This window comes from Tasmannia lanceolata, unplaced genomic scaffold (assembly GCF_043159265.1).
Source record: "Tasmannia lanceolata isolate RefF3 unplaced genomic scaffold, GAP_Taslan_0.1 ptg000019l, whole genome shotgun sequence".
Classification (NCBI taxonomy): Eukaryota; Viridiplantae; Streptophyta; class Magnoliopsida; order Canellales; family Winteraceae; genus Tasmannia; species Tasmannia lanceolata.
In genome coordinates, this window is record NW_027518696.1 from 27,492,293 (window position 1) to 27,515,847 (window position 23,555).

Sequence of the window (23,555 nt, forward strand, 5' to 3'; positions counted from 1 at the left end):
GAACACTTCATTTGGCATGATGCCCCATGTTATTTATTATACCAGCTACATACCAATGAGGGTAACTCTCCCACTCCTCCCCTTGATCTTCAATACTTACTACAGAGTTTGCTGTAGTCTTTTCGGAACCCAAGGGGTTACCACCATCGCGTGCTCAGGACCATAAAATTGAGGTACAGCAGGGTACATCACCTACAAATGTTCGGCCATATCGCTATCTGCACTTTCAAAAAAGCGAGATAGAGAGATGTGTGAAGGAGATGTTAGAAGCCGGCCTTATACGCCATAGCACTAGTCCGTATTCATCCCCGGTGTTGTTGGTCTGTAAAAAAGATGGCACTTGGCGTTTCTGTGTGGACTATAGGGCGCTCAATCATATCACCGTCAAAGACCGTTTTCCAATTCCGGTGATTGATGAGTTATTGGATGAACTTGATGGCGCCCTTTATTTTATGAAGCTCGATCTCCGCTCCGGATACCATCAGATCTGTGTGAAGGAAGCGGACATTTCCAAGACAGCCTTTCGCACTCATGACGGTCACTATGAATTTTTAGTGATGCCTTTCGGACTCACGAATGCGCCGTCTACTTTTCAAGGAGTCATGAACGATATATTTCGTAGATTTTTGAGGAGGTTTGTTTTGGGCTTCTTTGATAATATTCTGGTCTATAGTGGTAGCTGGAAAGAACACTTACTCCATTTACGAGAGGTTCTACAAGTGCTCAAGGAACATCAGTTCCATGCGAAATTATCATTTGGGAGAACAGAAGTGGAATATTTGGGGCATATTGTTTCAGATAGAGGGGTGTCTGCCGATCCCTCAAAAATCCATAGTATGCTTGATTGGCCCGTTCCAAGAAATGTCCGTGAGCTTCGTGGATTTTTGGGCCTCACTGGGTATTAACGTCATTTTATTCGCAACTACGGTAAAATCGCTGCTCCCCTCACCTCGCTGTTAAAAAAGGATGGATCAAGCTAACTCACCATTGCGCGGTTGATGTTAGCATCTGACTCACCATTGCGCGAGGTTTTGCCTGCGGAGTTTCACTCGTCGCCTACAGGAAGTCATGCGGGATATTTTATCCCTTACAAGCGTATTTCTCAGAACTTGTTTTGGAAAGGACTCAAAGGCGATGTTAAGCGCTTTGTTGCTGGTTGTGTTGTTTGTAAAATAAATAAATATGAGACGTTGGATCCGGCGGGGTTGTTGCAGCCACTACCGATTCCAGATAGAGTTTGGGAGGACATATCGATGAATTTCATTGATGGACTGCCGGTGTCGGCGGGTAAGACGGTGATTATGGTGGTTGTTGATCGTTTGTCTAAATATGCTCATTTTAATGCTCTCGGTCATCCATATACAGCACGTGTTGTCGCGGAAGTTTTTGTTCGCGATGTTTCAAAGCTTCATGGCATGCCATGCTCCATTGTGAGTGACCGAGATCCCATATTTATTAGTAATTTTTTGGAAGGAATATTTTTAGCTACAGGGAACCCAATTGAAGATGAGTTCCGCCTACCATCCTCAAACGGATGGCCAAACGGAGACTCTCAACCGGAGCTTGGAGACATATTTGAGGTGCTTCATTGCTGATCGGCCGAAACATTGGACGAGATGTCTTCCTTTGGCAGAAAAGATGACGCTATTTGAGGTGTTATATGGGCGTCCTCCACCTGTCCTATAGCGATATATTGTCGGTACGTCTGCTGTTGACCAGGTCGATAAGGCTTTATGTGAAAGGGATCAGTTACTCCGTGACCTTAAGGATAATTTAGTGATGGCTCAAAATTGCATGAAGGTCCAACATGATAAACATCGTACCGAGCGTGAGTTTCAGGTTGATGATATGGTATACCTCAAGCTACAGTCCTACCGCCAATCTACTATGGGCCGACGTGTTAATTAGAAGTTGGCTCAGCGTTATTACGGGCCTTACAAGATCGTTGCACGCATTGGCAAGGTAGTATATCAATTGGAGTTACCGGAAGGTTCGCGTATACACTCGGTGTTTCATGTGTCGGTGTTAAAAAAACATTTCGGAACCGTTGTGCCTACTTCTAGTGATTTACCTCCTATTTCTTCTGACAGAGTATTTCAGCCTGAGCCAGTTGCAGTTCTTAACTATCGTTGGAATCGACAAAGTGGGAGATTCATCACAGAGGCACTGGTGCAATGGGCAGGTCTACCTACCGATGAGGCTACTTGGCTTGACTGTGACGATCTTAGGAAGCGGTTTCCTCACTTCAACCTTGAGGACAAGGTTCATCTTGAAGGGGGAGGGAATGATTGCAATCGTGGACCAGCTAGAAGATCGAGAAGATCTTCAAGATATGCTTTTATTTCATGCCATGTTTAGCTTTTATTTCATGCCATGTTTAGGTCCTTTAGTTTGGTAGGTTTCTTCTAGATTTTATTGCTTTTGGGAACTTCTATATTTGTTATTTCTTCTTTTGTAAGTCTCTCCATTTATGAGAGATTATTTCCTTTTGTAAATCTCTCTATTTAGGAGAGACTAGTTGATTGAATAATGCATGACAGATTATCTTCAAGCTTTGGCTTAGAAGGTTGGTTTCCCTCGAAGAAACCATAGAATCATATTAAAGGGAAAGTTCTATAAGACAGTTGTGAGGCCAACCATGCTGTACGGCTCAGAATGTTGGGCCACCAGGAAGCAGCATGTGCATAAGATAAGTGTAGCGGAGATGCGCATGCTTAGATGGATGTGCGGCCACACAAGGTTAGATAGAATTAAAAATGAAGACATTCGCAAAAAGGTGGGGGTGGCACCAATTGAGGAAAAGATGAGAGAGCATTGCTTAAGATGGTTTGGATATATCCAACATAGGCCTTTGTATGCTCCAGTGAGAAGAGGCGACTCGTGCAAAGTTGATGGAAAAAAGAGGTAGGGTGTAAGTACACAAAATACCCCCTTATTAAAATTTCGTCCCCCTCTATTAAGAGGGGCGTTTTTGGTCAGTAAGACTTTGACTTTGATTAGGGCTTCTTACTTCGGGTATTTTATAAACCCTATACACTTTGAATTGATATTGACTTTGGAACCTTGTGATTGACATCTTTAAACCTCTGAAATAGCCTTGGGTCTACCATGCCTAATTCTGTTTTACCCATTTAGTACTGTACCATTACGATTCTGAACCTTTAAAATAACTGTTATGAATCACGGTTTTGAAATTTGAACCTTTGAATATGAACCTTGGACACTTCTATGGAGGCTTGGGTAAATTCTGTAACCTTGCCATATGGGGGTAGCATGCCTAATTATGTTTTACCCATTTAGTACTGTACCATTACAATTCTGAACCTTTGAAATAACTGTTATGAATCTCAGTTTTGAAATTTGAACCTTTCAATATGAACCTTGGACGCTTTTTGGACACTTCTGTGGAGACTTGGGTAAATTCTGAAACCCTGCCATATGGGGGTAGTACAATTGGCAACTCTGGACCCACCGTGGGGGTAGTACACTGGAACTTCTGGCCCGTCAGTGGGATAAAATGCTGGCCCTGTCGACTTGTATATGAACTTTGAGGAACTAGTTCCAACACCGTGGACTGTCGGTGTAAGCAATAACATGTCTTCTGGACCATGCCGATGATTCTGAAGTGGATTTGAATTCTGAACACCTTTTTGGCGTTGACAATAACTTTGATATTGAATTGCTCTAATGCACCTTAAACTCAGAATTTTATTTGACATGGACCTATAATTATTTCTGTGCCTATTATTTCTGTTGAACTTCAGTATTCAATTTTGATTCTGTTATCTGATCCTTATTGAGCCTTAGCATGCTTAGACCTGTACTTAGAGTAGTGCTTTATTATGCATTGAGCTTTTCAGCTGATTGTGGTTATATAACATTTTTTAGGTCTTGACCCTCGTGAGGATAACGAGGAACAGGACGCTTAGCATTTGAACCGGATTTGGCTTGGAGATTTAGTTTATTTATTTCCGCTTCATTAGGAAGTCAATACTTTGAATAAGATGTAAAGATTTTAGGAAAAACTACTAATAACCCCCTAAATAAAAACTTATCTTCACAAATCACCCGTAAAATTTCTTAATTACCAATCAGGCCATAAATAGCTTTTAATTTTGCCTTTTACACATTTTGCTACAAATCACTAAAATCTTTCCATCCATTAATCGATTGAACTCTCTCTCTCTCTCTCTCTCACACACACACACACACACACACACAAATTATATGGGATGGCGGTGCATACAGGTGCAGCCAAAAAATACAGTGGGCCCACATTATTTGGTGATCTAAGCCATTCATTTGTTGGTTCCTGCGTGGATAGGATGTGCCCAAAAAATGACCTCCATAGGATGATCCTAACCCTTCGATCCCCATTTTAGACCTAAACAAATCGGAGGGTTAGGATCGTCCTACGGAGGAGATATTCTAGGCACTTCCTATCCACGTCAGGGACCAACAAATGAATGGCTTGGATCATGAAAATAATGTGGGCCCGCTGTATTTTTGGGGGCACGTACATGCACGGCTAAAATTTATCAATTAAGAGAGAGAGAGAGAGAGAGAGAGAGAGAGGGAATAATGGATGGAGAGATTTTAAGGATTTGTAAGGTGACATAAGAAAGGGTAAATTGGATAATGGGCAAAATTAAAAGCTATTTATGGGGTGATTGGTAATTAGGAAATTTTTGGGGGGATTCGTGAAGATATGTTTTTATCCAGGGGGTTTCTAGTAGTTTTCCCAAGATTTTATTATTTTATTTTGGTTCAGGGGAGTATGGAGATTTGATTTGACTTTGTTGGGTCCGCATTAACTGAGACTTTGATATTTTAGTTATGAAATGCCAGGCTTACTTCTGTTATTGCACTGTAGCCTTGTACATTTGTGGGACTTGTCTTGCAGGTGTACGGCACTGTCATGTCCTACACCCAGGGTGGGGGTTTGGGGCGTGACATAGGGGCAAACCGAAAACAACTTGGGTAGTAACAGTGAGGAAAGACTTGATAGCTAGGAACATAACAGAGAACATGACCTTGGATAGGATAGAATGGAAGAAAATGATCCACATAGACGAACCCAACTAGAGACAAGGTTTTAAATTTCGGTTTCGGTCACCACCAAAACCTAAACATTTCGGTTTCAGGCCGAAATTTCGGCCGAAACCATGTAAAAATAAGATTATGATTTCGTTTTTTTTTAAAATTTCGACTGAAAAGTCTAAAATTTCAGTGTAAATTTCGTCGATTTCAGTGGAAAATTTGGCTATTTCGGTGAATATTTCATAAATTTCGGCGGGAATTATAACATTTTGGTGGACTTTTTTAAAATTTCGGTGGAAATTTTGTAAAAAAAAGCTAAAAACGAAATTTCAACCGAAATTTCACCGCCGAAATCTTGTAAAGAAACGACTTCATGTAAATTTTGTTTCGGTTGCGCGTTTCGGGCGAAATTTAAAACCATGACTAGAGCTAGGATTAGAGTCGGGTAGATTCCTTTCACCGTCTTCATGAAATTTTTCTAAAATTTAGCCGACCCCAACTAGTTTGGGAAAAGGCTTTGTTGAATTGAGTTGAGTTGAGTACTGTGTATCAATGAGCTTATGATGTATCTCTTTTATGTTATGCAAATTATGCGAGGGGTTATTTTGTCATTATGTAAAGTTTGACACTTTGACTGATGAGAATAAAATAGGGCATGCCCATGTCCCACGGTGGGAGCATATCCTTTCATTCCCAGAAACCTCTTTCTCTTCTCCTTCTTCTTATTCCTTATTATCGGCAAGTTGGTTAGCTGCATATTTGTTATCTGTGGAGGTTTTTTTTTTTTTTTTGAATGGTAACAATAGAGCCTTTTCCTTTTGCTAAAGTATTTAATTTGTTAATTTGTTTCTTATGATTTATAGATACCTTTATTAGGTTTGTTGTAGAATAAGAGATTCATGGGAGTTTTTGGTGACTTTTAAAATTCTGAGGGCTAGAATTAATTCTGAAATTTATAGGAATAACTTGCAGTTGCTTGCTTATTTTTTGATTTGGATAAATTTTGGTTAACTATTTTTCTATATAAGTTACTGTGAAGGTCCAATTTTGCCTTAAAGTAATAATATGCATTCCCTCCTAAAAGATAGTCTTTTACTACTTATGATAGGGACAATATGTTTTTATTTTTTATGTTGGCATCATTTTTATAACTTTTGAATAGAGTTTCTGTAATAAGAATCACAATTTTCTAGATTTTCTTGCCTTTTCAACATTTACATTGTTAACCCGAAGCTATTGGATTTTAGCACCCCGTTGCAAATGGACAACCATGCGCAACTAGCATATTACTACTTTCTACCTATTTTACAACTTATGGGGCTTCAACATTCACTCAAGCTATCCTGTGTATGATTATATCTATGACTATGACACTGTGAACATTATTGTGCACAAACATATGTAACATATTTGTTTAGTTACATTTCTTGTATGACTGTCCTCACTTTTGATAGGGCAGTGATAAATCGACCCCCTAATATTTTATATCGACCCCCATTTCTCTCTGTCTCCCCTCTCTCTCTCCTCTCTCTCTATCTCTCTCTCCAAGCGCTGCCCTATATGGGGGTCGATTTATCACTCCCCTTTTGATATTGCATGTAAATACGCAATGATTATAATTAGTTACAAACATATGTTGTCTGTTGTTTCTATGCAAATTTTGAATTTTTTTGTTCTGTAAGATGCTTTAGTTAAGATGTGAGTTAATGCTGTCTTTTGTCATTGTAGGGCTTATCTGTTAATGATAGAGATACTTTTTTTTTCCATAGAATAAGGATACGGTATTGGATATTGGAAATGGCTTCTCTGGTTGGACAACCACAGTTTCCTTCTGGCCATGCTCGAAGAATTTGGGAAGATGAATCCTTCATCAAGTGGAGAAAGAGAGATGCTCATGTTTCATTGCACTGCCATGATACAGTTGAAGGTAAGCACCACTTTACCATTCATGTAAGGTTGTGGATAGAGACAAATTAGGTGGAGATTATTTCTTTCACAAGTGTTCTTTTACCCAGAGAAATAAGTTTACAACGTAGTATGTTAGTCCTTGGTATTTTCTCTTCAATAATAAGTTTCATCTAATACCATCCAATGAAGCAAAATGACCATTAGTTACATGATCTTTAAGGATGCCATCTAATGAAGCAAACGTTGCTATGGACCATTAGTTACAGATTGTTTACGGACTTTGCATTTTGCTTTCCAAAACAATTTTCATTTTGTTTTAATGAATGACGACTTTATTAAAAAGGAGAAAGAAACTCTAGAAAGAGTGGAACTTGCCGGGTAGAAATCTCATAGTGGCTGACCCTTTCCCTATCTAATGATCTGCTTCTACATCCCTTGGGATATGGACAAGTGAAACCTTTAAACTAGCTGAAAACGACTGCTGCTACAGTGTTTTAAAAGACAGTTATCACTATTGTAGATTTGCGAATTGACGGAATGGTGCTTTGTTCACACCTATGTTGATCTGCCACTGCTTTACGTGTCCATGGATAGGCACATTTTATGCTTACTTTGGATGCACAATCAATAGCATTGCTCAAGTTTGCTTCCACCACCAACCTAACATTTAAATACTCTCAGAAAGTGCTTTGAACTTCTAAAAGAATCAGCTTTTCCTTCTTATTTTAGTCACTAATCAGCTCTTCCTTCTAAGGGTTTTGTTTTGTTGAGAGCTAACATTGATTCATACTTTGTTGGCATCTGATTGTCGTCAATACCTGATACTGTTTCTGTTTAAATTATTATTTTTTGATACATCTTTCTATTTTTCTCTTCAAACAAGTAAGAATAAATGAATGAAATAAACAAGCCAAGCTAGTCGGAGCTAGCTGCAACAATACAAAAACAAGAACACAAAAGAATAAAGAAAAATTACAATCCAGGCATCTCTTGCCATACGATACAATCATGTGCCAGACACACCAAAATTTGCCAACTTGTCAACGGAAGTGTTTCCTTCCCTCTGAATATGGGAGGAGGAACACTCAATCTTCCACAATATATAAAAAATCTCCCTATATGAGGTTCTTTTTCTCCAAGGAGGGGAGGGGTATCCTTCCTAAGCCATTAAATTGTGTTGAGGGAGTCAGCCCAAGGTTTTAAATCTCGGTTTCGGTTTCGGTCATCAGCGAAACCGAAACGTTTCGTTTTCGGTACGAAATTTCGGACAAAATCTTGTAAAAATTTCACTGAAATTTCGGAAATTTCCGAAACGTTTCACCGAAATTTTATACTTAACCAAAACGTTTCACCAAAATTTCCGAAACGTTTCACCGAAATTCCCTAAATTTCCGAAACGTTTTGGCCGAAATTTCCGAAACGTTTCGGCGAAGTTTGGTACTTTTCCGACTCACTGTGAATTTCGTTTCGATTTCCACCAAAACCAAAATATTTCGGCCGAAACGAAACGTTTCGGCCGAAATTTAAAACCACGAGTCAGCCTCAACCCACCACTTTTCAACTCCAATATGAGTAACCGAATTGATTTCGTTCCACACACAATGAACTTCTGCCTCTGCCGCGTCACATTCACAAAATGGGCTTGCATAGAATAGAAGAACTGTGTACTAATTAGGGAGAAGTCATTTCAGTTATGACTGACTTGTAGAACCGATCGAACTTCCTCACCACATTCTGTCCCCTTATTCGTAGATTCCATGCCTGAGCCTTACCACAAAAAAGATTCGGCCTTACCACAAATATTATGGAGTTTACTGCTGTCATAAAAAATTAACTTAATCCAACCCTGGATTGGGGGAGCCCCCAATTAATAATTTTACCAATTTCATTAAATTTCTTATTATTTCTATCCTTCCACACGATCCATGTTGCTGAAAGAAGCAGAATTTTCTGAAGGCAACCAAGTTTCTTATTACCCGCTGGTTTTTACCTCTTCTACAACTTTACCTAAGCAACACAGATATATCCTGAAACACATTGAACAAGCCAAAGAAATAACTCCAGACTTGTTGCGTTTTAGGGCATTGAGTAAACAATCCTTGGTTTGAACTTACCACTTTATTCTTATTGTTCGAAAGTTGTGAGAAGATTGTTTTCTTAAGTCATTTTCCTTAATCATCGGTGTACCCTCTTTAAGCACTCATTTTGTTTAGTTTCAAGTCGTGATCTTTTACAATTAGTGGTATCTTTTTGCTTACTAGGAAGAACTTGAAGGTCGGTGCTATATGTTGGACTTTACTTGCTCCAATACATAGCATGATTTTAAATTTCCATTGAAACTGAAACGAAATGACTGAAATGTTTCTGATTCCATCCTCTTGTAAATAGAATCCGAAATGAACGAAATGCGTAAAACAAAATCATAAGTGTAATAGTGGTATACTATATTAATATTTATTACTTAATTATATTTATATGAATTTCATGCAACATGCGGTGCATGTATTATGTATAAATATTTATATGAATTACGTGTTAAATTCGATATGTTCTAAATTATCAGACAAGTCAACAGTGCATGTCAGTAGGTGTTATATGTTTGTAAACCATTATGTGTGGTTTTCTTGCTTATTCGATGGATTTTAAGTGTGTATTTGTGCTTATTCTTGTATTTCATGAAGTTTCATCTTTAAATTTTATCAATGGCATATTTTTACGTGATTTACAAGATTTCCACTAAAATATCCAACCAAACAAAAACTGTTGAATAATGTGTAAATGGTAGTGTAGTCATTATTGGTATGATAGAGGGTATTGTAGTCATTTTACATTGGATGCCCTATTTGGACCTATATATACACCATTTACATGAGGAGCTCCCTAGTAAACACTCTCCATCTTCTCCATTCCTCTTCTTCCTCTCCAACCCTATTTCCATTATCTAACATCGTATCAGAGTAAAGATCCGAAGGGAAGAAAAGAAGAAGAGTCACGCCATCCTCTCTCTATCTCATCTCCATGTGTGTTGCGCCACGCTCCATCTCTCTCTCTCTCTCTCTGTCTGTCTCTCAATCCATGCTTCTCTCTTTGGTTTTTCGCGTGAAACCCTCTCTCAATCTCTCTTGAAAATCTCTCCCCAAATCGCTAAAATCTCTCCATCTCTCAACTCATGCATAAACCCTCGTGTTGTGTTTTCCGTAAAACCCACTCCTTGCCTTTGCCGTAATCCACAAAAAAAAAAAAAAAAAAAACCTCTTCCCTCTTTGCCGTAAACCAATTTTAGGTTCTACTCGACCTTCTATTCCTCCATTATCCAACATCCAAAACTACAAATCTCTTTTCTTTTCTAAATCCATACCCTTGTTGGGTTCTTTCTATTTTCTATTTTCTTAGTCTCTTTCTTTATATTCCAAATCCTTTCTTTGTTTCTCTTTTGAATCTCCATCTCCTCTCCATCCTATTCTTTATATTCTAAATCCTTTCTTCTCATTGTCTTCTTTGTCTTTTGTTTTGTACTTCAAGGTGCACACCAAGTGTTGCGCTCAAAATTGGTGATCTGCTTAGATGGCTTGGTAAGAGCTGGGGTTCACCTACACGAGGTAGTAAACGGTCAGACGACTGACCCGGAGTGGTTACTCCATGAAGGTCCTTCGATGCTCAAGTCAGTAAGTGCAACAGATAAAGAAAGTTTCATATGAATAGTAAATTTCGGGATTCGGACCCCTACCTCTGAGCCTTTGAAGGCTATTTATAGTTGGAGTCTAGGTATTAGATTATTCTGCTGCCCTTAGACAGGTGTCAACCTATGATTGGGTGGACTTTACATTTATCTGTTGCCCCTGGACAGGTGTTGTCTAATGATTGGGAGGGATTTGCCTTAGAAATTTGCCTTTGAGGCTGCAATTACCCACTTACCCTTGATCAGGTAGTGTAACTACAAATTTGCTTTGTTGCCACATGTCGGTCTGCGATTGGAGGGTTATTTTTGGCCCCCGATTCCTTAAGTCGATGTTTCAGACTTGGGGAAGGATTTCAGAGAGCCACATTACTTGGGTAGTTCCTATCCTTTATGCAAATTTGGTGCTCAGTTCCTCCTATAGACGAGGACGAACTGGAGTTTAGACGAGTTGCCCTCTTTGGGCAATTTTTGTCTTTTCTGCAAACTTGACACCTAGTTCGTCTATACGAACTGAGGTTCAGACGAACTGCCTTCTTTGTGCAATTTTTGTTTTTTCTGCAAACTTGACGCCCAGTTCGTCCTATAGACGAATTGGAGTTTAGACGAACTGCCCTCTTTGGGTAATTCTTGTCTTTTTGTGAAAAGTTAGCATCCAGTTTGTCTTATGGACGTACTAGTTGTCTTTTCGAACGAACTGCCATGCTTGGGCAATTTTTGTCTTTTTGTAAAAAGTTGGCACCCAGTTCGTCTTATGGACAAACTGACTGTGGTCTTTTCGGACGAACTGCCATGCTTGGGCAATTTTTGTCTTTTTGTGAAAAGTTGGCACCCAGTTCATCTTATGGTTGTTGTCTTTTCGGACGAACTGCCATGCTTGGGCAATTTTACAATCCAATACGCAGCATTCAGTTCGTCTGTGAGACGAGCTGGATTTTGTCGTTTTGTAAAACTTGTACCCAGATCGGCTTTTGTAATGCCCGACCCCACTAAGGGTCGACATTGACAATTTTTGAAGTAAATTAGACAGTAGATCATCCTATCAGCGATCTTGATTGAAAAGATCTCGGTGTTCGGTAATCATCTGTACAAACTTATGATTTGGAGCCTTTCGGACTCTTCGATCAACCACCGGATTCCTTCAATCGTCGATCTAGCTCAAGTGGATAACTAACCAGACCACTTGAGCATCTAAACCCTTTGATCCGCAAGAGATCAAGGAAATTGGGGAAATTGATGGCTCATGTTATATTTTCGTCACTTATAGCTCACTTTTGGGGCATCAAATCTTGTCCGTTCGACTTGATTTTGGTTTCGTTAGATGGGTATTTCGATTATCTATCAAACGGACCCAAGATTTCACGATTCGTACATGATTTGACAAAGTTATGGGCCATTTACTATTAGGGTATGGCCTTATGACGGGATTTGTCTTATTAGGCAATCTTTAAGGTTATTGTAAGGGTTAGGGCTCTTGTTTAATCTTTGTAAAACTTTAATTAACATATAATTTTCCTCAGAATTAAAATTCCACTGAAAACAACGAAGTTCGTGGAAAAATCTGTAATCAGATTTCTTCCGAGAAAGGATCCACGTTTTTCCTTCTCATGGGGAAATGTGCTCACACTTCTATATGAATGTGGGCACACCCTCATCAATATAGATACATGCCTTGTATTTAATAAAAGATGTGCTTGAAACTTACCAAATATATCTAAATATTTAAAGAAACAATAAAAAACCATTTAAATGTAAAAGGAAAGAGATAAATTAGGGGGAGGATATGCGGATCTCCAATATTGGGAAGATCTGGCGCACGACTCAAAAATTGAGTTGTGCGCACCTCTTTTTGTGGAGATTGGAAAAAGGTATGAAAATATTATTGGCGCACCTCTTTTGGGTTGAAATTCAAATCTCTTCTTTATAGCCAACTTACTTCTGTGATAAGCCAAAGAGAGTAGAGAAACTTGGAAACTTGCCTTCTATTGGTAAATTTTTATTAAGTAAATAAAAAAAAAGGGGGAGGAGATATATTCGACTTCTATTCTTGTCCCTCACTGTGCGCACGCCCACAGTTAGAGTAAGACGAAGAGAGAGAAAGAGTTAAAAAAATTCAATAATAAAGAGAAAAAAAGAGAGTGATTTAGCCTTCTTCAACTTTGATCCACCAAGTACCCATTGATCCTATAGATTCATGGGCGAGTTTTGTCATCCGCAACTACATATTTTCTTTTCTTCTAAAAAGGATTTTTGGTGTATGTCCTGCACTAAGCACTTAGGGCTGGTAGTAATTATGGGATACTTGCCATCTTTCTCAAGATGGAAGGAGGAAAGTAAATTTGTATTTATTCTCATAATTGATTGAATAAAGACATCTATGCATTTTTCTGAAAATCTGTATATAAGAATCGTTTTGATTGGAAGCCCTAAGTGCTTAGTGCCGGACATACACCAAAAATCATTTTTAGAAGAAAAGAAAAGAAAAGAAAATATGTAGTTGTGGATGGCAAAACTCACCCATGAATCTATAGGATCAATGGGTACTTACTTGGTGGATCAAGGTTGAAGAAGGCTAGATCACTTTCTTTCTCTCCTCCTTTCTTTTTTTCTCTTTATTATTGATTTTTTTTAACTCTTTCGCTCTCTCCGTCTTGCTCCAACTGTGAGCGTGCGCACAGGGCAAGAATAGAAGTCGAATATATCTCGTCCCCCCTTTTTTTATTTACTTGCTAAAACTTTACCAATAGAAGGCAAGCTTCCAAGTTTCTCTACTCTCTTTGGCTTATCACAAAAGTAAGTTGGCTTTAAAGAAGGGATTTGAATTTCAACCCAAAAGAGGTGCGCCAATAATATTTTCATACCTTTTCCAATCTCCACAAAAAGAGGTGCGCACAACTCAATTTTTGAGTCGTGCGCAAGATCTCCCCAATATTGGAAATCCGCATATCCTCCCCCTAATTTATCTCTTTCTTTTTACATTTAAATGATTTTTGATTGGTTCTTTAAATATTTAGATATTTTTGGTAAGTTTCAAGGCACATCTTTTATTAAATACAAGGCAACCATATATATATATATATGTAACTATACTGATGAGGGTGGACCCACACTCATATGTAAGTGTGCGCACGTTTCCCCATGAGAGGGAAAAACGTGGATCCTTCTTGGGAAGAAATCTTATTGCAGATTTTTCCACAAACTTCGCTGTTTTCCGTGGAATTTTAATTATGAGGAAAATTATATGTTAATTAAAGTTTTACAAAGATTAAACAAGAGCCCTAACCCATAAAATAAATTTAAAGCTTGCCTAATAAAACAAATTCCGTCACAAGGCCATACCCTAATAGTAAATGGCCCATAACTTTGTCAAATCATGTCCGCATCACAAAATCTTGGGTCCATTGGATAGATAATCGAAATACCCATCTAACGAAACCAAAATCAAGTCGAACGGACAAGATTTGATGCCCTAAAAGTGAGCTATAAGAAAAGTGACGAAAATATAACATGAGCCATCGATTTCCCCAATTTCCTTTATCTCTCGTGGATCAAAGGGTTTAGATGCTCAAGTGGTATGGTTAGTTATCCACTTGAGATAGATCGACGATTGGAGGAATCCGGTGGTTGATCCAACGGTCCGAAAGGCTCCAAATCATAAGTTTGTACATATGATTACCGAACACCGAGATCTTTTCGATCAAGATCGCTGATCGGATGATCTACTGTCTAATTTACTTTTAAAAAATAGCCAATGTCGACCCTTAGTGGGGTCGGGCATTACAGCTTTAGGACGAACTGGATATTTTTCTGAACTACCATACTTGGTAGTTTTCCTTGGCTAGTTTGAGGAAGTTGATGGATGGGTCACCCCTTTATAGGTTCAGTGCCACAATTAATGATGTCACTGGAATGATGACACGTGGCAAGATCTTGATTGTGGAGATGACGAGCCGCGATCTGAACAGTGGTCATTTTGTCAGAGTGGTTATAAAAGTAGGGTGAGGGGTTCTCATTTCCATCATTCGCATATTTCTTTTCTTTCGCTGCAGAGATGAGATCATCCTCGTCTTCCTTGTTCGTCGCTTCTTGAGATCGTGGCCTTTAGAACGGTAATAATTTCTTCTTTGCCGTCTTTTTGGATTTGCCGTTTTTCTTCGTCATGCCTGGTTCTGAGTCAGAGTCTGAGTCTGGAGGTTCTTCCTCTTAGAGTAACTTGTCAAGCAGTTCGTCTGAGGAGGTAGAGATCGTGGAGGTAGAGTAGATCCTAGACTTAGGGGTTCGGCCTGATTCTCTTGAGATGGGCGAACTAGATGAAGAGGGAGGTGGTGAAGAGGATGATAAAGAGGAGGAAGACCATGAGGCGAATAACCCTCTTGAGGGAGGGTCTTTTGAAGTTTGGGCAAGAGCTCGTATGGAAGCTAGCCTGACCTATAAATTGCTGCTCTTCACGAGAAGAACGTCCTTCTTGGTGTTAGGCTGGAGCACATCAGAGTCAAGTATTGCATCCATGACCAGTTCGGTCTTAGAATAGCTATAGAAGGAGACCGAGCTTGTAAATCCTGTACCGATATTTGCGTATATGAGGAGACTTGGTTTCAGAGTCCCTGTCAACCCTTTCGTAGCTGAGGTTCTTCGTTATTATGGTTTGGCCCCGGCTCAAGTTGCGCCGAACTCGTGGCGGGTCCTGATCGGCTTCATGTATATAGTCAAGGTGAAGCTCCCGAAGGTCCTGACATTGAGGCTATTTTGGAGGTGCGCTTCTTTGAAGAGGCATCGAGGTGGGGGCTGGATTTATATAAGCCAGTGCACCGATGTGAAGATGGTCAAGGGCAAGCCGACTTCCATCCACGGTTGGAAGAACGTATTTTTCTTCATCACTCAGGGGGATGGTTGGTCGGTGCCTACAAACTGGTCTCGCCCCAATACCAAGGCGCTTAACAGACCACCAACCTTAGATCGTGAGGATTTGGAGGTTTTTCGTGCTATTCGTATTCGTAGGCATGGGGCTATTCATTGGAAACAGTTCATCAATGAGCAGACGCTAGTGGAGATCGACAGTAGCACCGCCACAGATGCATGTAGGTGTCTTAGGGCGATTTGTCATACATGCGTTATTTTGGATTGCCCAATCTCTCACACTTGCCTATTTTTTGCAGAAATGGCAAGCTCGGCAAATCTTAAGAAGGTAAAGACGCTCGCCCAAGGTGGCAATGCTCATTTTTTGCAGAAATGGCAAGCTCGGCAAATCTTAAGAAGGTAAAGACGCTCGCCCAAGGTGGCAATGCTCCTTAGGGCAGAGCTGTCCCCAAAGGGAGAGCGGGATTAGGCAGCCAAAAGAAGAGGTCGTCTGACATGGCCCTCATTGGCGACCCCCGCCCGGGCAAGACTGGTCGCCATAGTTCTCGTAGTAAATCACCTGGGTCTCTTCGATCTTTGTACAAAGAGACACATGGGGGTCAAGAACCATCTTCTAGTGAACAGGTTGAGCTAGTGGGCGACATCCTTGGTGACAAGGACCCTGTCTTTCGCCCAAACTGGGCTGTTTTGAAGAAGATAGGGGTTTAGGTGCGCCTCGCGTGGCAAAAGAGATTGTCTTGGAGAGCCAACTTCCCAAGCACAAGGCTGAAGCTTATGACCAGACACTGGAGTTGAGCGTTGAGGGGCTGTGTTCGTCTCTTTATGTCGTGCAAATTTGGGCAGGAGACATTGTTGGGAAGTCGAGGAAGGCTTCAGGGACGATCACCAGTCTCAACACTGAGATCGGTGATTTGAAAAAGGAGGGGATCAAGCGTAAACAAAATGTTTGCGACCGGGATTCAGATATTGAGCAACTAAAGAAGTCTTTGGATCACTTGCAGATAAAGTATAACGCTGACTTTGAAAAGTATAGGGCGAGGCTGAAGGATCTTGGGGCTGCTAAGACGGCCGCGGTGCAAGCTAAGGAAGAGGAGCTCTTCAATCTCGCGGCTGAGTCCTACACTGAAGGGTTTGCCGACTGCAAGGCCCTTGTTGCCGCGAAGTATCCTGACATCTCCTTGGAGGAGATCGTCCTTCAACAAGCCGAGGCGCGCATCGTGGATGCTGAAGAGACCGCTCCCGTATCTTCCCAACCCCTTGAGTCGGAGAAGGCCCCTCAAGCTTGAAGCTTGGTCCTTGTTATTTTTCTTTTTGTGATGTCCAGCCTAGAAGCCCTCCAAATGAATTCCTTTCTTTGATGATGAATGAAAATTTCAAAAAACATTCTGTCACTGAGCTCGTCAGGACCTTGTTTTCTTTGTTCGTGATACAAGTCTTGAGTAATTGATTGCATTTTGTTTCAATCCCACCTTGGATTTTTTTTTAAAATTCGGTTTTGATCCCTACTTCGAGGTTGTGTCTGAAGTGTGAGGGATGTAGCCGAACTCGGGTTTTTCAATTTTTTTATCTTACAAGTTCAGTTTTGATCCCTACTTCGAGGTTGCGCCCGAAGTGTGAGGGCTGTAACCGAACTCGTGACACTCGAGCTTAATGCCTTGTGTTATCTTACAAGTTCGGTTTTGATCCCTACTTCGAGGTTGTGCTCCTCGAAGTGTGAGGGATGTAACCAAAGGCGTTATCTTGTCCTGAGAGAGTGGTGCATTTGGGGAAAGCTAGTACAAAAAAGAAAAACAAGAACGTTTCATTGATTACTTTGATCTTCATACATTAGTTGGTTTGATAACCTTGATTACAGAAAGAGGAAGGGGTTTTTCACACTGTCTTTCTTTTCATTGCTACTTTCTTTTTCTTTGGGGGAGGGATGGTGCGGCCTCACTGGTAGTATCTCTTTAAGTTCCTAGTATTCCATGCGTGAGGCAACGGCTCAGCTTCTACCCACTTCGTGAAGTAGTCCATGGTGACTACTCACTTAGTTCCACTGACCGTTGCACCAGCTGCCCTGGTATCAGGTTTGTGTAGTACTTGCCTGAGTTGCTGGTCTGTCAAGACCTTGATGGTGTGTGCTTGAAAGTATGGCCTGAGCTTTCGGGCGGCCATGATCAATGCATACACTAACTTCTCTACCCTTTGGTACCTTCAGCTTCATGGAGAACTTCGCTAACATAGTAAATCGGTTTCTGCTGTCTCGCTTCTTTGCGAACCAATACTGCTGCGAGCGCCGACGGGCTCACTGATATAAGATCAGTTCCTCTCCGGGTTCAGGTTTGGTGAACAAAGGCGGGGAAGTAAGATATCGCTTCAATTCGTCGAAGGTTGTTTGGCATTCTGTTGTCCAGGGATTGGTCTTGATTCCTTTGATTGCTTGGAAAAAGAGTAGGCACTTTTCAGTTGACTTAGAGACGAAGCGACCCAGTGCAGCAATCATCCCTGGAAGTCTATGAATCTCCCGGATGGTGGTAGGCGGAGTCATCTCCACTACTGCTCTGATCACTTCTGGATTAGCTTCAATCCCCCTTTGACTGACCATGAACCCCAAGAATTTGCCTGTGGTGACTCCAAAAACGCATTTAGTCTAATTGAGCTTCATGCCATGGCTTCTTAGAACTTGGAATGTTTCTTGGAGGTCAGCTATGTGTTCAGGGGCTTGCTTGCTTTTGACCAGCATATTATCGACGTACACTTCCATGTTTCTGCCTATCTGTTCTTGGAATAGCTTGTTAACTAGCCTTTGATAGGTAGCTCCGGCATTCGTTAAGCTGAAAGGCATCACTCGGTAGCAATACAACCCCTAGTCCGTTACAAAAGCTGTCTTCGATATATCTGACTCGTACATCCTGATCTGATTGTATCCCGAAAACGCGTCCATGAAAATCAGTAGTTCATGGGCCGAGGTGGCGTCTATGAGCTGATCTATTTTTGGTAGGGGATAATTGTACTTTGGGCAGTCCTTGTTCAGGTCGGTGAAGTTTATGCAGATCCTCCATTTTTCGTTAAGACTTTTTCACCATGACTACGCTGGCTAACTGTGGATCCCGTCCCGATGAGGGTGGCCCACGAGGGTGTGTGTTGCGATGATGATAGTACCTTTGTCCATTGGATTTGAATATGGTTGCCTTTTCCATAAATTTAGGATAAAAGTCCTAACTTCACGAAAGAAGCAACTGACCAGAGTCGCCACCTAGATTAGGGATCTAGGACCCATGATTAACTTTGTATATTTGGTCTACAATTTAAATTCTGGGTAAGTTACCTGGTTACGAGATCGGAAGGTGTACCGCACGAAGTGTACAACATCGATCTTGCCTGACGAAAGTCAGACTTTTCCTTTTAAATGCTTTAGTTGTTTAAGTTTTAACTAAAAGGGTATAAATGTGAGTTTTGTTTGGGAAATCTAAATACTACTAATGATTTGGCCGTTCACAGTTTAGACTCATGCGGGCCAGGAGTGATGATCCTAAATGCCTAGCTAGAATGCTTAGATGCCTATATGAGTGATTTGTCATTTTATGAGATTTGATAAGATTTAGTTTAAGTTGAATTTGATTAATTAATTTGACTTAAAATGACCTATGCTATATGAACCTAGATCTAATGCAATGGGCCTAAGTTGCATTTTCAGTATATTTGTGAAGTTTGGGCTCTAAGATTCTACTGGGGAACCTAGAGTGTAACCTTTAAGTTTAAAACCTAAAGCATTTTTGGAATTTATGATCTTGAATTGTGATTTTTCAATTAGGTGAAAGTTCTTAGGTTCTTTAAGGTTTTCAAATTCCAAAGGGTTCCAAATTCAAACAAAATAACTAAACATGCAATTTCTGCCAAGGACAAGTAACATGTCATTTTTAAGTGATAAAACATGCAAAGAAACTAAACATGGGAAGCAATGTAACTAATCATGCAAAATGACCAAAGAACTAAACATGCAATCAATGATTTGAGAATGGGAGAAGGGATAGAAAGAGGGATGGAAGAGATGAAGAAGGGTGTGAGGGAACGGGAAGGATGGAGAAAGGTGCCGCTGAACTTGGTTTTACCAAGTTGCCTACGTATCCTGTCGTGGGAATCAAGCCACACGTATTTCCGTGGAAGGAGTTTGGATTTTGAATTGGGATTTGAGATTGAGGTGAGAACTTGGGTTCAGAATTGGATTCAAAGGAATCATCAAGATATTGCACTCAGGGGTTCAAAGAGATTAGCTTATGGGATTCGTCTAAGTGAATTGAGTTGGGATACTAGAGGGATTGAGGAGCAACTTGGTTAGCTTGACTTGGTATGGACAACAGGAGCAACTCGGGTTTGGAGTGAAGGGACAAAATTCACTAAGAGACAAAAGGGTGGACTCAGTTGGGCTTAATAAGCAAGACTCGGTATAATGTAAGGGGTTAAGCAATGACTCGGATAATGGGGATTGCAAAGGATGTAGCTGATGGAAAAGATGTGCTGGATAGAAAAGGATCATGGGTTTGTGTGTAAGATGGATACAGGTAGGCTGTTGGGATAGAATATATGGGTGAAGGGTATGTGGAGGATGGGGATGTGATGTATAGTGATGTGGTAGTTTGAATGGGGGATGGGTTGATGCATTTATATACGTATTGTTACGGTTATGGGTTATGGATGTAGCTAAGGTAATGGAGTAGTGCATGGATGTGGCTGAGGGAGATGGGGTATTACACGGATGTGATGATGAAAAAGTTTAATGGCTATCAGATAAGGTGATGGAGTGGGTGTTCGGTTAAAATTAAATAGGGTGGCCGAGGGGAGTTAGGCTGGGTAGGGATGCAACTTGGGTTAGGTGTCGGGCTTGGATTGGGATGGGGCTAAGGGATTGGCTAGCTAGGTCGAGTACTAGAGGGGAAAGGGTTGGCCGAATGAACCTTGGGTTAGGTCGAATGGGCTTTTGGCCATGGGGTTGAGGGATAGGCCGAGTAGGCCATGGGTTGTGGGCTAGGCTGAATAGGCCATTGGGGGTTTGGATCAAGGCTGAGTAGGGCGCAGCTTGGGTCGGGTAGGTGGCATAAGGTGCTAGGCTACAGCTTAGGGTCCAACTCGGGCTGACTCAGGCCGGGTTAGGTTCGAATTGGGTCGAATTGGTTGGGGTTCCAGTTAGATGATCCCGGTTAGGGTCGGGGGAGTGCAGCTAGGTTGGTTGAACTCGGGTCGATTTAGGTTGGACCCGGGTTGGCTTAAGTTGGCTCGGGTGGAACCTGGGCTGAACCGGGTTAGATTGGGTTTGGTCCGAGTTGGACTGGATTAAATTGGGTGAGTTGAGTTGACTGTACCAAGTGGGTGGGTTGGGTTGGACCCGGGTTGAAAAGGGATTGAGTTGGGTTGAGGTTGGATGAGGTAGGTCCGGCTGAGTAAACCGATTAGATGAGGCTCATTGGGTTCAGATTCATGGCCATATGGCTTAATTCCAAACTATGAAATATTAGAGAATTGGATTAGGCCGATTCGGGTTGATGGCGGGGTCGATTGGATTGAGCGGATTCGGGTTGACGGTAGGGTCGATTGGGTTGAGCGGATTTGAGTTGACTGTGGGATCAATCTGATTGGGAGGATTCAAGTTGACGGTGGGATTAACCGGATTGGGAGGATTCGGGCCCGGGTTGGACCGGTTTGGGCTAGAGTGGTTCAAGTTGAAACGGGTCGGGGTCGGGGTCAGGTTGCGGGTTTGGGGTTTGGGGTCCTACTTTAAGTTGGGGTGCGGCTTTGGGTTGGGGTGTGGGGTGGGGTTGAACTGGGTTGGGGCAAAAACCGGGTTGGGATCGGGTTGCGGGTTTTGGGTCCGGTTGGATTGGGAATTTTGGTGGAGATGAGATGGATATGGGTATGGTCTTATGGGAGTTATGAACATGGTCTCTTCATAGTAGTAAGGCTATGGACGAATTTAAAGGGATGAGATTAGCTATGCTATTAAGTATATGGGATGTTCGGATGGGATTTGGGTTGTGACAATATGATACATGGGATGAGAATATTATGATACGGTGGTGTGGTATGGGTTGGCTATGGCCATGTGATGTGGTCTGATGGCCTCATGGGACATGGGGATGGAGGGTAGAACTAATAGGGATGTGAGGTATGTAAAAGGGTATGAGGGACAACATGGTCGGTTGAACTTATGGGAATAATTCTAGACTAAATGGGGTGGTCTAATGTGGATGAGGGATGTAGGAGTATGGGTATGTGGATGTATATGCTATGAGGTTTATAGAGGGGGACATGGTCTAATGAAGTGAAGTATATGGGGTGATGGCTTAGGTGGCAGCCTAGGGGTGTGGCTTTGAGTTATGGGTGCTGATTTGGGTTGGGGTAGGTAGGAGTACAAGTTGGGGTGCGGCTTGAGCTATTGGTGCTGATTTGGGTTGGGGTAGGTAGGAGTACAAGTTGGGGTGCGGCTTTGAGCTATGGGTGCTTATTTGGGTTGGCGTAGGGGTCCGGGTTCATATTCAAGTTCCGGTCCGGGTTGAGGTGTGGGGTGAGGGTAGACGTGGGGGTCGAATTGCTGGTTTTGGATTCGGGGTGCGGGTAGAGGTAAGGGTTGCACTCGTGGTTCGGATCGGGATCGGATTTGAGTTTCGATTGGATTAAAATGGTTAATTGGGTTCGGGTAGGTATATTGAAAGAGAATGAGGGTATAGTTGAATTTGGAGTTTGGACAAAAGATTTCGGAAAGTATCGAGTAGGAATGGGGATAAATGAGGGGTGTGTGGGGTGTGTGGCTATGACCATGGGTAAAGGAACTGATGGTTATGGACGATGGGGTCGGGGTAGTGACCATGTGTAATGGCATAGGGGGCTGATGAACATGGGTGATGAGATGTGAGGCTTATGGCTATGGGTGATGGAGTATGAATTTTGACCGTGAGCTTATAGTGGTGGGGTATGCTAATGGTGAATGGGGCATGGGTTTTGGCCAAAAGCCATAGTCATGGAGGTGGGGCCTTTGGGTTTGGGATACGGGGTGGGTTGAGGTGCGGGCTGAGTCGGGGTTGACTCAGGTTGAGTCGGGGTTGGTGAGGGTTGGTCGGGTTGGTGAGGGTTGGGGTGGTTTTGGCTGCAGATTGGGGCGAGTTTGGGTTGCAGGTGCTTTGATTGGGTTGATTCAAATTGAGTCAAGTTAGGCCGAGTCCAGTTAAGCTGAATTTGACTGGGTTCGGGTGAGTTGAGGTTGAATCAGTTGAGTAAGGTTAGTTGGGTTTGGGGTAATGGGACATGGGATACAGGATGAGAGAGGCCCAACATAAAAAGGTATAAAGAGAAGGGATAGAGAGAGGTTGCAAATATAAAATATTTCCAAATCTCAATTACACACAAGTCCTTTTTTAGATCTTTTGATCAATTTTAGAGAACTCCATTTTAAGAAAATTTCCACTAGACAAAATCCTATTAATGGCAGTAACTGTTCCAATTTCAATTTTTCAATAGGAATTTCTCCATCCTTGACTAAAGATCTTTTCTCTTAAGAATGCCAAATTGGTGAACTCCTCTAATTCTAATGTTCGAATATGAGAGTTTCACAGGTTCAAACATATTAAGGATACAAAAAGGACTTGCATGTTTGCACTTATAAATTCTTAAATTTGAATGACTTACCTCTTTCAAGTTTGAAGATGACTCCTTTTGCCTTTGGATCCTTTTTGACAATGATTCCTTGTTGATGATTTGATTCCTTAGCGATTCCACCACCAAAGAGGATAAGAAGAAATGAGAGAGAGGGAGGAGGAGGTTTGGACGAATTTTAAGGGAGAGAGAGAGAGGGAGGAGGAGGTTTTTCCCTTGTGTGGGTTCTTGGAGTATTGAGTTGTCCTGGGATGGAGCAATGAAGGGGTATTTATAGGGGAAGGATGAGCTTGAGTTGCCATCTTTGGGTCCTAGAGGTGTAGGGTGGTGATTGAGTGATGAAAAAAGGAAGGGGAAAGAATGGCCAAGATTGATTTTTTCTAGAATATTCTCCCTCTTCTTTGGCGTCTTCCATTTTAGCCGTGACCATGTTCAAATGGCAAGCACT

General features: G+C 41.5%; 2 protein-coding genes across 3 annotated transcripts in view; both read left to right on the plus strand.

Annotated features, from left to right (window-relative positions):
* The window catches only part of LOC143852591 (glycoside hydrolase family 2 protein), an 84,939-nt gene that overhangs the window by 11,638 nt on the left and 49,746 nt on the right, over nucleotides 1-23,555 (plus strand). Inside the window, exon 2 of one of the 2 annotated variants that reach the window (XM_077362044.1) lies at nucleotides 6,769-6,967. In XM_077362044.1, the coding sequence (XP_077218159.1) occupies nucleotides 6,838-6,967 (130 nt within the window). In that variant the 5' untranslated portion in view covers nucleotides 6,769-6,837. The remainder of the gene's footprint in view (nucleotides 1-6,768; nucleotides 6,968-23,555) is intronic. The other variant, XM_077362043.1, reaches the window with a different exon arrangement.
* Nucleotides 999-2,358, plus strand: LOC143852458 (uncharacterized). Its single transcript, XM_077361843.1, has 3 exons — nucleotides 999-1,580; nucleotides 1,720-1,851; nucleotides 2,101-2,358. The coding sequence occupies exons 1-3, from the start codon at nucleotides 999-1,001 to the stop codon at nucleotides 2,356-2,358; spliced, it is 972 nt and encodes a 323-aa protein (XP_077217958.1).